The sequence below is a fragment of the Vipera berus genome (genome assembly GCF_964194415.1).
Source record: "Vipera berus genome assembly, chromosome: 9".
Lineage (NCBI taxonomy): Eukaryota > Metazoa > Chordata > Lepidosauria > Squamata > Viperidae > Vipera > Vipera berus.
Window position 1 is genome coordinate 20,364,964 of NC_138212.1, and position 15,402 is coordinate 20,380,365.

At 43.0% G+C, this 15,402-nt stretch overlaps 1 protein-coding gene across 1 annotated transcript in view; it reads right to left on the minus strand.

Moving 5' to 3' along the window:
- Positions 1 to 15,402, minus strand: part of ADGRB2 (adhesion G protein-coupled receptor B2) — a gene marked incomplete at both ends in the record, with an annotated part of 200,334 nt that overhangs the window by 18,875 nt on the left and 166,057 nt on the right. The window contains 4 exons of the mRNA XM_081334490.1: positions 1,891 to 2,555; positions 4,129 to 4,168; positions 6,574 to 6,669; positions 11,168 to 11,339. Coding sequence (XP_081190616.1) covers positions 1,891 to 2,555; positions 4,129 to 4,168; positions 6,574 to 6,669; positions 11,168 to 11,339 — 973 coding nt within the window. The remainder of the gene's footprint in view (positions 1 to 1,890; positions 2,556 to 4,128; positions 4,169 to 6,573; positions 6,670 to 11,167; positions 11,340 to 15,402) is intronic.

Sequence of the window (15,402 nt, forward strand, 5' to 3'; positions counted from 1 at the left end):
TCGATTTTCCAGAATATGCCCAGACAGCAAGTCTGTCTGGAGAATTCTGGGAGTCCGGGTTGGAAACTGGAACTGGAGAAGGAGTGGGGGAGAATTGCGGCAAGAGGACTGCAGTTAACCAGGCAGGAGGCAACACATTCCAGAGAGGACCCAGAAACGAGAGGCAGCCCAGTCCTAAACTGGATGGTGGGGGGAGGAAAAAGTTCAGGGTAGCCACAGCCTAGAATCTCCCAGGATACAGTATATCTATTAGATGAGGAGGTAATAGCTTCAGTCTGGCAAGATTCTGTCTATCGGATGTAAGCAAAGAAAGATCTGGATTCATTTGGATTTCACTCTGTCATCTTTAAATTATGCCTGACAAGGCCACAACTTAAGAGTAGCCAAGCTTGAGAAACGCTAGTTTGGACCTTCACCACCTTTGGGGAGAAAGCCATAAGAGTTAAATTTAGCGGTCCGAAGATAAGTTTGAGTTGTGGAGGACTTGTCCAGCTTTGTCCAGTCAAAGCATTTTAATTAGACAAATGATTTTCAAAAGTGTGCACATATCACCTTGTATGCAAACACCCCCTTGGGCTCAAATATCAACTTTTATACATTCAGACACCTTTTTTCCCCTGAATTTCCTTATGCAGATCCACTTGTTGAAACTGCCACCTTTCCCCATCATGGTCACCTATGCACATCATTTATAGCATTCTCAGAACCAACATATGCAACCGATGAGGAAAAACTCTTGTAACGTATACTGCTTTACATAAAATATATGGAATAACTTTGCACATGGAAAACCTGACATTGGGAGGAGATGTCTGGATTGGAGAACCTTTTTCATAAAGATATTGTATTTCTAGGTGCTGACAACAGTTTTGGAGACAATACTGTACCATCAAACATGCCATTCTTTTCAATGTCCAACATTACGTTTCGTGGCTGTAATACTATTCTAAACTACAATTTCTTGTTACAACCAATATAGCTTAAGGTCTTTTTCTTCACCAGTATCTTAAGTCAGGATAAAATCATAGATAATGGAACATCTGGGGAAGGAAACAGGTAGAAGATTCATCTGCCCTCTATCAACTTTGGATCCTGCACCAGTTGCAGGAAAAAGGTAAGAAGCATTGGAAAATACGATGGTATAAGAGTAAAAATGTTTCTGTGCCAATTTCTCATCATGGACTGAGGACAAGGCAAAAAATAAAAGATTTAATGTGCACCTAAACAGAAATAAATCTATTTAAACTCAGTTGGTCTTACCTCTCAGCAAGTACGAAGAAGTATTTAACAGCTCAAAGAATAACCCACTCGGGATTCTGCAGCCCTTTCATCCTGTCACATTAGGTTACTGACAGGTAATCCTTGACTTGCAACTGGTTGCTTAGTGACCTTTTGAAGTTACTTACCACCCAGATGGGAAGTACCAATAGCCACCTCTTCTGTGGTCATGTGACTGATGTCCAGCCACTTGACAACTGGGCTGAAGTTCTGGCCATTTGCAGCTTCCAGCCATCATGTGATTGCATGTTAGGATGGTTTTGCTTCCGATTTTTGGACAAAACCACACCCATGGCAAACACCCCCTGCTTTTGTTTAACAACCAGGCATTTGCTTAATGACCACTGCAAAAAGGGTCATAAAAATCAATCAATTTTATGACCATCCCAACTTACGATTGTGATGGGCAGGCTCCATTATGATCACAAGTCAAGGACTATCTCCAATCTCTACCCCGCCTCCCCCCACCCCTACTCCTCCGGCCACTTATGAACTTCATGCTTGCAGAAGCAAACTCAGGAGCCTGAAGCTCTGCTCAGGCAAGAGAGATCAGCAGCCCTTGCTTCGGTACAACGTCCAAGAAGAACTGGGCAGACCCAGAGTGACGCTTACCTCCAGGGAGCCCACTTTCATGGCCGAACCAGGCACAGTGCGGGGCATGCTGCGGCTTCGCTCTGACAACTCTGAGGCCAGGATCTGCCGCACCGTGGGGTGTTGCTTGAACTGAAGGCCATACGGGTGCTTGACTGTCCCATAGGGCTGGTTCAAGTTCACGTTGATGTGGTCCATGGAGGTGAAGCTGGGATAAGCCTTGGCCTCCATGGACGGCCGGCCCTGAGGCGGGCCTGGAGGCTCGTCCAACTTGATGTTGAATTTGCCTTCTTCCCTGCTGAAAGGCTTAAGGCTCACCGTCCTCCGGGGAAGCACCATGTAATTGCTCTCCAGGGAAGCCTCCTGAGAGTGCAGCCAACCGTAATCCAGTTGCCGCAGGTTGCTGTCACTGCACAGGTAGACCGGCGCGTGGGCCACATCCACGTTAACGTCCTTCTTGGCAGGGGGGTCGCTGAGCACCTTCAGCCCTTTCACCACGTTGTGTGTCATTTGTGGCATCTGGACCAGGATGGAAGTGGGCGGGATGTTCCCAGGAAGGGTGGAGAAGCCCAGGCCACCTTCGGAGCTGGTGTTGAGCTTTGGATCCTCATCACCGTCCAGGGAGATGCGCGACAATGTGCTGGTGATGGTAGCTGGGTTGCACGTGTTAACCTCTTTAAAAAGGACTGGGAGAGGAGAGGGGGAGGGGGGGTTAGACCATTTCTGAAACAATATTCCCAGTGCTCTGGCAATTTGTCAAGGAGTAGGAACAATTGTTCTCCGGGAATGCTTTCTCTTTTTAAGCTTTTCTAGTGGAGTGAGGAGTGTGGCTGTCTCACCTAACCTACGTCACAGTGCCCTAGGTACAGTGAAATGGATTTTTCTGAGCCTGGAAATCTGATTGTTTAAGGAAGGAGTGGAGAACCCTGGAACTTGGAGCTGAGCAAAACTATGAAGTTCTACTGAATTTCAGTATTAAGCAGTGCTGTCAAGGGGGAAAAAAAATCTGCTTCTGCCCTCTACCAATTCTCATTCTGTTTGACGAAAGAGGATCTGCTTTCAAATTTCCTTCCAAAGAAAATGAGAAGTTTGGTAAAATTGGAAAGAGTCAAGGGCTGTGCCTGAATGTCCTTGTCTTCCACTGCACCATCACACCTCCGGTGAAGTGCCTTCTCCCCAGAACAGATCATCTGCAAAACGATGTCCACTATCTTTCATGAGAGGCACACATAGAGATCTACAAAAGGGGCAAGGTGTGATCTGTATGTGTGCCTTGCAGATTTTGGCTCCCTTTCCCCAACTTAGAGACTTCCCCGCTGGGATCTTTCCCCAACTGGGAAAGAGTGGGCTGACAGAAAAAGTGGCAGAGGGAGGTCACAGAAAATAATTCCTCTTTTTGGTAGCTTCTTCTGATGCTTCCATCAGCTGAAAACCAGCTTTGTGAATTTTGAAAGTAATCTTAACCTTAAGGGTTAAGTAATCTTACCCATTAAAGTTAAAGGGATAAAATGGAAGGGGAAGACAAAAATTGGACAAATTGTAGAACTGGTTTCAGCATAATATTCAAGAGCCTTGGTGGAGCAGTGGGCTAATGCCTCCTTAAGTAACATCAGCTGCCTGCAATTAGTGCAGGTTCGAGTCCCACCAGGCTCAAGGTTGACTCAGCCTTCCATCCTTCCAAGGTAGGTAAAATGAGGACCCAGATTGTTGGGGGCAATAAGCTGACTTTGTAATAATGCCGCTTGGGGGGGGGGGCGACGAAAGCCCTAATAAGCAGGCATATACATAGAATGAAGGCTATTGCTAAGCCCATTGATTCGTGCTTTAGATTGTAAGCCGCCCTGAGTCTTCGGAGAAGGGCGGGATATAAATGGGATTTAAAAAAAATATTGGTCTTAGTTTCACACTGAATTGATGGTATGGTCGATAATGGGGAAAGGAAAAAGAAATTGGACTCGACAGTAATAATTACTGGTGCATGTTTACAGGACATAGCCTGACATGGTCATACCATTAGACTTAAGCTGGCTGAGCCTAGCAGTGGAAACCACCTTCTCTTGCAACCTACTTCCTTCTTTTTGCACCATATGTTCAACCCATCAAATCCTGACCTCCTAACCTTCCACAATTCTAAAATACCTTGGTTTGTTTTACACCCTGGGAAAGGAGTAAAACTGGTCCCTTCTCCATCATGCAGTAACATCATTCCACAATCAAACCCTCTTTTTCTCACACAGGAAGGAAGAGAGAGGCCCTCACCTGTCTGACACGCCAGGTCAACATCCTTTTCAAAATCTGTCTATAAAAACACAGGAAGAGGGGGAGAAAGGGAGAAGAAGAGAAGAGAAGAGAAGAGAAGAGAAGGGAAGGGAAGGGAAGGGAAGGGAAGGGAAGGGAAGGGAAGGGAAGGGAAGGGAGGGGAGGGGAGAGGGGGAGGGGAGAGGAGATAAGGGAAGGGAAGGGAGGGGAGGGGAGGAGAGGAGAGGAGAGGAGAGGAGAGGAGAGGAGAGGAGAGGAGAGGAGAGAAGAGAAGAGAAGAGAAGAGAAGAGAAGAGAAGAGAAGAGAAGAGAAGAGAAGAGAAGAGAAGAGAAGAGAAGAGAAGAGAAGAGAAGAAGGTGGGGTGGAGAAATGAATGCATCATGGATAGCAAACAAGATTCGGTAATATTACTTAATTTGGACTTTCCATATTGATTAAATTATTTTTGGGATAAGGAAAAAAAAAACAAGGGTGCACAAGATATTCTGAATGGCTGTTCTGAGTGTTTGGAGCTTGTTCATCAAGCACCTTGTATACTATTTTTTGTCAAAAAGCTTGGGACCAAACAAAAATTTCCTTTCTTCGTTGTTCTGAATATTTTGCCCTGATAAACAACAGGAATTCAAAACAACTTCTGATCCTCAGGTTTCAATGTAAGAATATGAGTGGGTTGGTTATCAACACTGAATGCTACTCACCACCCAACCTACAGCAAAGCTGAAGAAGGGGGATGATTTAAGAAAATAATTCAAAAGCCACCCCCAAAACAAACAAAGTAACAATTAAATGCAAATGAATATGTTCTGCAGCCCTTCTGCTTGTTTGTTTGGCAGTTGCTAATTTATTGAGATAAGGAGCACTCAGCATAGATTTCATCCCACCTACGAGTGTGGTCGTAGGATAAACATGAAGAAATAAGGAGCTGTTGTAAGTTCCCGTCAGTCCCTATATTAGAATAACCAACATGTTTTAAGCTCTGCCCTATTGGAACAAATCCTGAACACTGTTTGCATGTTTAAGTATATAGTCTATTTTGAAAGCCAAGTTCAAATGGTGATATTATTTGTGCTTGGCTGAGCCCCCAATAGCAGAGTTAATATTTGATGACTGATCAACACGAAACTGGCATAAAGGTGACCACAAAGATGGACATGTGCCTGGCCAAAATGACAAAGCCTATCTCTTAAGAAGGCCAACCAGATAATAGCTTGAAACACACACACAAGTGTGTGCTGTGAGTCTGGAACCTCTTAGTTTAATCCCAACTAAATTTGATCTTATTAGCTCTTCATGGCGTTCACATACTGCATTCTGGATTGCTTTTTTATCATGGTTTGTAGACTACATTCAAAATATCTAGCTTTCCACATTATCTTGTAATCCATAATTTAAAATTTGCAATGGCTATGTTCTCCCAAATATGAAGTCAAAACCAAGCATCATGAAAAACGTAGGACAACAGTTGGTTTAATGAATGGCTGGGTTTACACATGCATTAAGAAATAAATCATAGCATATAAACTATTGCAACAGGCTTCACTAAATGCACATGAAGACCAAAGAACCCCAGTCGTGGACTAGGTCAAAGTCTGAATATCATCTCTTCCCCTTTGCTGTCAGCTCCACCTCTGACAGCACACATAAAGATAATTCAGACGATACACCTGCAGTGTGATTGATCATAATAGAAATGTCCAGTAACCCCACACATATGCAACTGGCAACACAGCCATAACCACAGTATGTGTGTAGGGTGAAGGCCTGTAGAAGGCTTCTATCGACAACACACAATTTGTACAGATCCACAAAAGTTAAATGTTTAACTTCCAAGGATCTGTGAGCTGCCAGGAGGCAGTGGGAGACATTCACGTCTGCCCATTCTCCTCCCTTGGATGAAATGTGGGCATGGGGAGAACTAGGAAGAGATCAAAGCAAGGCCAGAAGTGCTGGCTTTGAAGGGCTGCAAGAGAAAGATATGCAATTTTTCCCACCCTAAGGACCCTCCTCAGCCTTTGATGGGGCTGGACAACTACATATGCTGCAAGATCTAATCTGGGTGGGTCACTAGGACTAAAGGTTTAGTCTTCTGAGCTTTCTGACTCGTGCTGGAGCCCATCCTCTTTTGTCTCTCCAGAATGTGAGAAGAGACAACATACATTTTCATTCACATTTAAATGGGGTTAAAATTAAATACAATTCAAAAAATTCCCCAATTATGTACTGATAGGATATTACGATTTCCAGTTTTAAAAAAAATTGGTAATTTTTGAAAGTATCAGGCCATCCTGAAGATCTTGTGGGGAATATACTCAATCCTAGGTCTTCAAGGTGCGCAATTCTGTTTAATCCCCGCAGCCTGTAGTGTAAGACTCTGACCTTTTGGGCATCTACAGCGGTTCTACCTTGTCTCTTCTCTTCTCACAACATAGCCCACACTCACTCACCATGATCTGGACTTGCCCGTTCTTGCACGAATCTGGTGAATTCTCATTTTCGTCACTTTTACACACGCCAATCTGACATTTCACCACATCCTGGACCTGCAGGAGACAGACAGATCATTTGACCCCAAGTCTTCATAACACAACGTTCTTCCTCCACTGCCTATCTTCTCTATTTAGGTTCTGGAAGATAAAATCGGACACATTTGCAAAGTTAACCTTAGGTAGCACCTGTGTCCAACTTCTATGGAAAAGAGGAAATGAGGTGGGAAGGGGTATGAATGAGTTGCAAAGAGATTTCCTGGTTTGGGGTTCAAGAGAGAGCAGCCAGTTCACCTTTGCAAGATACGAGACAGTTCACTTATTGCCCTAACACAGAAAAGTCAATGTATGAAGGGAATGTAGGGATCTGCAAAAGGATCCTACTCCCGTGTCTCCCTCTGGTTGAGTTTGGGAAGGGACTAGGTTTTCTGAGCTGATATTTTCTGTTAGACAGGCTGCCAAGGCTGTAGGGAAAATGAACAATGGCACCACCATTTTTGTCCCAATTATTGCTTTAGAAGGATTGCAAGGATGGAATGGATGCTTTCAACCACCCATTTCCCCCATGTGAAAAACTGGCTTTTCTATAAGATAAAAAGATTCCATAAACCTCTAGAAAACATCCATTTCACTCCTCCCAAATAATCCAAGAACTGGGCTGAAGGTGTTGCTTTTATCTTCCCTAAAGGGGTGGGGGTGGGGGGAACAGCAGAGGACAGCAGGCTGAGTAGTGCAAATGGGTGTGAAGCTTCCTGAAAAAGCACCTTTGGGACAACCATGACCTGGATGATTGAGAGTCTCCATATAGGCTTTATGACAGTGTTTCTCAACCTTGGTCACTTTAAGATGTGTGGACTTCAATTCCCAGAATTCCGCAGCCAGCATGCAGTCCACATATCTTGAGGTATGCTGGTTTGGGATTTTTGGGAGTTGCAGTGCTCACATTTTGAATTGCAAGGACTGAGAAACATTGCTTTATGACTCACACTAAGAGAAACAGGGCACGGGAAAAGGGATTCCAGCCTTCAGAGCCAAGATGGATGAAACAGGGAAGACATAGCATACAGTAGGCCAAAGGACAGGAGAGGAGAGGACAGGAGAGTCCATCTTCTTCCATGTACCTGGGCTGACTGGAGAAGTTGAGCAAAAGATGGGGGCTTTCGTTATTCAAGCTATCACCTGCGCTGTTTTCCATTGGGCCTCTCTCAACTGAATGGAGGAGACGTTGCTGTCATATTTACTTTCAAACGATAAGAGAATTCAATAAAATTCCTGGAAGGTTTGTAAGTTGTGAATTGGCCAAGGATGGCATGCAACTGTCTGGTCCTGCTCTCTACAAGCCACTTTCCCTGGCTTCCCACCCTTCCATTCAAGGCAGACAACGGGATGGATTTCCTGGCCTGGATGTTTTTTAGGAACAATGTGACAGTCACTGCTAAGAGAGACCCTGTCCTGCAGAAATCCTGACAGCGGTTCTTCATTTTCACAGAGGAATTTGTCCAAATATTGGACCCAATTTGCCTGCTTCAAATGTGGCGGGGAAGATTGAATGGACAATGGCCTTTTAGCTCAAATGATTTCACTGCATGAAATGCTTCCTGCTCTGTCGGCAATTCTCTTTTCCAGATGTGGGATAGCTACAGCACATTTATTTTCTGACCAAAGGTGAAAATAAATTATTGTTGTTGAAGTCTCCATTAGGTCAACCTCAACTGATGGGGATTTCATGGACATTTCTGGGTAGTTTTCTTGATAACAATATTGAAGTGGTTTGATGAAGTCTTATTCCAGAGTGCTATTTTCCTTTTTTCCAATCTGTCTTGGAGACCCCCATTTTCTAACCTCCTTAGCTTCTGAATTCTAAAAGGGCAGTCAGGTGTTATCTGCCACAGGCAGCAATAATATTCTGATGGTTATATTTAGGTTTGTTTCCCCACATTTCAGGATACAAATACCTCCCATAGCAAATTCCTTTGTATGGAGGCAGGACAAATGGGAAGTCCAGTCAGAACAGAGATCTAGAATTATCTTTGCTCACTATCTCTTCTCTACAGGGAGCCTTCGTATATAATGTTTTGTAGCACTGAAAAATGTCATGACAGAACTAGGAAAAATGCTTTCTCCCATTTCATCATCCTTTTTTTGTGAGCAACAAAATGGGGAGTGTGCTCATACATTTATTTTATTTATTTATTTTAATTCCATTTATATCCCGCCCTTCTCTGAAGACTCAGGGCGGCTTACAAACTTAGCAGTAGCCTTCATTCTATGTATATGCCTGCTTATTAGGGCTTTCACACACCCCCCAAGCGGCATTATTACAAAGTCAGCTTATTGCCCCCAACAATCTGGGTCCTCATTTTACCTACCTCGGAAGGATGGAAGGCTGAGTCAACCTTGAACCTGGTGGGATGCGAACCTGCACTAATTGCAGGCAGCTGGTGTTACTTAAGGAGGCATTAGCCCACTGCTCCACCAAGGCTCATGATTAAGAAACATTTCTGAGACGAAAAGGGACTGACAACACTGAAAATGGAAAAGACTTTCTATATAAACCAGAAGAAACTTGAGGAGCAAGAAGAACAGACTGAAGGGAAGACAAACATATCAGGACAACTATGGGGATCTGGAATAATAGAGAGATGATTCATTAGCCCTTCCAAAAAAATGGCAACTGGATGGTCTCCAAGGTCCCTTCCAACTACTTCTTCTTCTTCTTCTTCTTCTTCTTCTTCTTCTTCTTCTTCTTCTTCTTCTTCTTCTTCTTCTTCTTCTTCTTCTTCTTCTTCTTCATCATCATCATCATTATCATCATTATTATTATTTCAAATTTATATATATAGATATATACACACACAACAGAGGAAGATCTATTTGATGACTTAAAAGCACTAACATGGAAGGCGAGCTGGCAAAGGAAGAAAGCCAGAATAAGGATGAAGAAAATTGGAGTTTTGATTTATTAGAGAGGATTTTATATTACTAATTAAAATAGAATATACTCAAACAGACAAGAAGTGTATTTTGAATACTAGATTTTGTTATGAATTGAGATAAAGAAAACTTTGGACACTTAAAACTTGGAAGTATAAATATTAAAAGTTAAATTTGAATATTGAAGGGAAATTAAAAATTGGGGAAAACAAATAAATAGGATATTGATTGTCTATAAAGATTGAATGTAAAAGTAATTAAGATATGTATAAGCTAAAATTTATTGATAAATGTAATAAACATGTTTTTACTTAGTTGATATAAGAACTGTATTAGCTTAAATATGAGACAGTAGATATTAAGGGGAAAAGAGGAAATATTTGATGTTGAAATAGGGGAAATTTTGGTCATTAAATTTAAGACATTTGTAAATTAGTTGAAAAAAGGATGTTATACTGTATTATTAACTAGATGATGTAAGATGGTGGGAAATAGAATATACTCAAACAGATAAGATGTGTATCTTGAATATTAGACCTTGTTATGAATTGTGATAAAGGAAACTTTGGTTACCTAAAACTTGGAAATTATAAATATCAAATGTTAAATTTAAATATTGATGGGAAACTAAAAATTAAACTAACAACCGGACATTGATTGTTTATAAATATTGAATGTTAAAGCAACTAGGATATGTATAAGCTAAAAAATTATTGATAAATGTAACAATGTTATTTTTACTTAATTGATATAATAAGAACTGTATTAGTTCAAATATGAGACAGCAGATATTAAGGGAAAAAGAGAGGAAATATTTGATGGGGCAGCTTGAGATTTGTACTAAAGATTTTTGTATGTTATTGAATTATCGATCAACCCAGCCACCACGCTGATTTTAAAATACTTAAATGTAAAATTAGAAAATTAATAAAATATTACAAAAAAAGAAAGAAACATTTCTGAGACAATGACACATCTGGAATTTGGAATGCATATTGTGGATCCCTTCCCAGGCCAGTTGGGTTCCCATTGCAGTATGGAATTCAGGACAAGCATCACTGTGAACAAATACGATGCCAGGTGTTTGTGCTATGCTGAGTTTTAATGTTTTAGTTCAGGTGGGGCAGGGAACTAGGTAAGTGACCAGGGAGAGGCTTGGGAACGCAGTAATGAACATAGCCTACATTTCCTATATACCCTTGATATAGGAACTTATTTTCCAAGGTGGCAGTGTTGGTTTTCTGACAAAAGGCAAGACAAATTTGCTTTCGTTTTTGTCTCTTGTCAAATCTGGTTCATGCCTGCGGCCAACACCCTTAACTAGATCAGTTAAAACCTTGATGGCTATTTTGTAAAGCTTGTAAAACCTTGTGTGTGTTTGTTTGTGTGTGTGTGTGTGTTTGTGTGTGTGTTACCCTGCAGCACAAACCCACAGTAAGTTTGATTAAGTTATGAATCGAGTTTTGAGAAAGTGGGCTTAACAATGGGCCGGATTGGGCAAATTGTACGAATTGTCAATGACTTGGTCTACCCATCCCCATTTGCAGGATTGGCCTGTTCATCCCAGGAGCACCTCCATCCCCAATGAACATCCAGCAAGCTGACAACTCTAAATGCCCACCTCTCTGCGTAGAAAGCAGTGGACGGTGATGATGACGAAGCCCTGCACCGAGTTGAAGACTGCAAAGAGAACTTGAAAGAGGATGGAGCGCCGGTCAGTCATGGCAAGCACAGCCGACATCCAGGTGAGTGCCAGGAGGGGAAGGACCACGCAGGAGCTCCACAGCGATGCCCTAGGAGGGGGGGAGAGAATGGAGAAGGTGAGACGGGTAGGCTCAGGAGCCATTCACAGGGAATTTGCGATTGAAGGAAGGGTGGGGAATGCCTACAGGCTGGCTGGAATAAAGGCCTTGGGACCATTTCGCTGAAGCAGTTTGAATGGGAGAGCTGATGTCGGTCAGCACCGGAGGATGAACAAACACTAAAAGGCAGCTTGGGGTGCTTCAGGTCTACCTCTCACTCCCGTCTCAACCTGGTGCTGTTAAGATATAGGCACAGCATCCATGCCACCAGGCCAGTGGCGGGATTCAGATGGTTCGCATTGGTTCGGAAGAACCAGTAGCTAAATTTACTTGAATTTGGAGAACCGGCTGGCTTCAGGAAGTCCAGTCTAGGCCTCGAAGTCCTCCCAGGCCTAGAATGGCCCACCAGAAGTGCATGATGCCACTTCCGGAAGTCCATTCTAGACATCGGAGGCCCAGGCCTGCATCACATAATAGAACCGGTTGTTCAGGTATTTGAATTCCACCACTGCACCAGGCTATTTTATCTCATCTTCATTTTATTTTATCTTATCAACACTCAAGCAGTAATCAATGCCCCAATCAAGAAATTACCAACCCAGACTAACAATCGAACGGTAAACAATAGTCTAATCAAGGAATCACCAGGGATACTCCCACAACAGCTGACAAGAGTGAGCTACTTGTATATAAGCAGAGAGCAAAACCCACTGATGATATTATGTAGTGGGATAATGAAACATCCGAAAGAAAACAACCAAGCTCAGAGGGCACCATGGACCCCACTATGTTATCTTTCAAAATTTATTCAAAAATTAGTGTGGCTGATGCTTAGTATTTCTTGGTATGGTCAACTGATCAATTAGTCAGGCTATATGGTATGGTACTGGAGATGACTGGAACACAAGTTCAACACATATAGGAGGCAACAGGCTGAAGATGAGTATGCTTAAGAAATGTGGTCAGTCTCTGGGGTCAATGAGAGATTACGCTCTGCATGAACCCAGAGGCACGTTCATCTAGAGTTTCAGCATTCCAGGTGTGAAATGAGGGTTCTCCACTTTCATGAGGGGTTCTTGCAGGAAGGAGTTCACCAGCAATGTCCTGCTTCTTGCTTCTCATTCAATTCTTTTCCTTTCCCCTTCATTAAGGCTTTCCTCCTTCAAGCATCCCCTATCTTGCACCAAATTATTCGAATCTGAGATGACCCACAAACTCACTGCTTCTCTCATATCCTAAACCTTGGATTAGACTCTCTTTGGGGCAAAGGATTAGCTTGCTTCCTAAACTTTATGCAGTTCCACAAAACCTGCAGAGAGCTCAACTAGACAACATGCCCCCCCCCAAAAAAAATCACATTAAAAAAAGAACAAAGACCACCAATAACACAGACATGGCTAGGAAGTTACAAAAAAACCCTTTTCATTCCTTGTTCTGCACAACAGAACGTAAGATGAGACTTGTTAGATCAGGCCAAGATCACATCTGGGTCAACATCTTGCATTGCATATTGGTCAACCAGCTGCCTTCAGAACATTCACAAATATGGCTAGGGGCTTGATGGCTGTCCCCACTATTGGTCCATTATAGTGTGCTATCTCTGATCCCAGAACCATTGATAATCTGACCTGCCATGAATCTGTGCAATCCACTTTTACAACCACCCAATTTTGTTTGCTGACCCCTGGCCCGCAAGCAGGGAAGGTCACAATTTAATTCTACATGGTGTGAAAAAGATGGTCCTAAATCCCCACAAAGTTCATTCTAACGGATGGCTCCTGAATTCCAATACAAAATCTACCCTGTATGACTTTATGTGTATCTGTTATGACTCTCTTTTCCCCTACTTGCTCCAGGCTAAAAACAACAACAACAAAAACACCCCAAAACAACTCTTAAGGCTGGCATATTTCCACACCAGGTCCCTGCTGTTAAATTTCCCTGCATTTCAAAATGGCTGAAACTCAACTGAGTCTTCTTTTGAGATGATGGCAACAATATATCTCAGCCAGGCATGCAGTGAAACTGGGCTTCTATCAAATACTAAAATGCCCCTTGTTGAGATCTACTCATCCTGCCCAGATGAATTGCAAACCTGACTGCTTTTGGAGTGGGGTGAAGTGGATTGGAGAAGAATCTTTAAAAAAAAATATCCTTTTGATCTCCCTGCTCAACTCTTCACTCAATTCTCTTCATCTTTTCCATGAAGATTGAAAAAGATTAATTGCTTTTTCCAGATGTAACGGCCTGCATTACATCCTCTTCTGTCCTTTGCATGCATTAAAAGCAAGGGAGGGAGGGAGGGAGAGAGAAAGAGAGGGAGAGAGAAATAGTTCATGCATGCGATTAATTATTTCTAACTGTCTTTTAATTCCAGCATCCTTGCTTGGCTGTTAAATGCTTGTTAAAAGAAACGCGGGGAAACAACAGTGCACATTTCCAGCCATGTAGATGGGAGAAAACACGGTGAAGGAAAAGCAGGTGGTGCTCAAGGAGGGCAGATTGTCAGTTCGCTAAAAGGGAATCAGATTTGTTTTCTTTCAAGCATCTTCTCAATTTCTTCAAGGAGGAGGAGAGCTGGGTCGCTGAAAGCCCGAGTTTATTGCATCACCGAAGTCTCCTGCAGATGCTTTGCTAAAACAAACAAGAGCCGCCAGCAGAGCACAGCTGTTCTGCGGGCCATCACAATCTGCACGGGAGGCCAAGGAGTTTGCTAGGGCTAATTTGGAAGGCCACAAGCAGTTGTCGCTTTGCAAAAGAAATGAAAAAAAGAAAAAGAAAAGAAAAAAGTTTCCCAGCCCCTGGGCTGCTGGGGTGACTTGCTTCAGCTTGCTGCCGAAAGAATCGTCATCGCAAGCAATTCACACATGCACGCGTCTTCCAAAGTGCCTTTTCAGCAAGCAGGGCTATTTAAATAATAATAATAATAATAATAAATCGCCTTTAAAAATCAAACTCCTCTTAAAGATCACTTGCCTGCTCCCTGGATGCGGAAGGCAAAATAGCTGAGAGCAGAAGATAGCCGATTGCATTTGCTCACGGGCAGGAATGTCCACAGAATACAGGCAGGTTGACTTACAACCATTTCTTTAACGACTATACCAGGGGTCTTCAAACTTGGCCCTTTTATGACTTGTGGACTTCAACTCCTAGAATTCCTCAGCCAGCTTTGCTGGCTGAGGAATTCTGGGAGTTGAAGTCCACAAGTCATAAAAGGGCCAAGTTTGAAGACCTCTGGACTATACAATGGCCCTGGAAAAAAAAGGTGATTTACAACTTCCTGACAAGCAGGGGAGGGAAAACCGGCTTTACTTAATGACTTGCATTGAGTCACTTAACAACTGCCCTGAATCACTTAACAATTGGGGTGGGGGTGGGGAGGGGAAGGCACAAATTCAGCCAGGACTCACTGAACCACCGTACTTAGCAAGGGAAATTCTCATCCCGATTTTAGTCGTAAGCTGAGGACTGCCTGTATTGCCAAAAAAAAAAAAAAAAGCCAGTGCGAGACCTATCACGTTCACAGTCCTGACTGTGGTGGCGCAGATGCTTTTTCTGCCATTTGACCCAACCCACTTGGGCAGCCTCCGTCACCAGTCCACACAACCAGGGCGCTTTGTACGGGGAGCGCTCTTTTCAGAGACGCCGCTCAAGTCTTCTCTTTCCGTTCCTCACCCTGCATAACTAAACAGATTTGTATTTTGGAGTGTTCATTAGGCTGGAGGCTTTTCAAGTGCTCAGTGTGAGCGCTGATCAAATCCAATTTAACTGTTGTCGTCCCAATTTCCCTGCCCCCTCCCTCCCCTTTCCCCCCCCCAGAAGGAACCGGCTTAGCTGGCAGAAAGGAGCAGCGGGAGCGACGCACAAAACTTCTTTTTCTGCAGCAGAATATCGGGGGGGGGGGAACTTTCCACCTCATATGTGAGTGTTAGTAAATAAACCCCTCAAACCACAAACAAGATTAATACACTAATACAAGTGAGTGAGTTCAGGAGTATTTTACAAGAAAAGTCTTGAAGCCATAATGGAATACCCTACACTACTAGGCATAAAA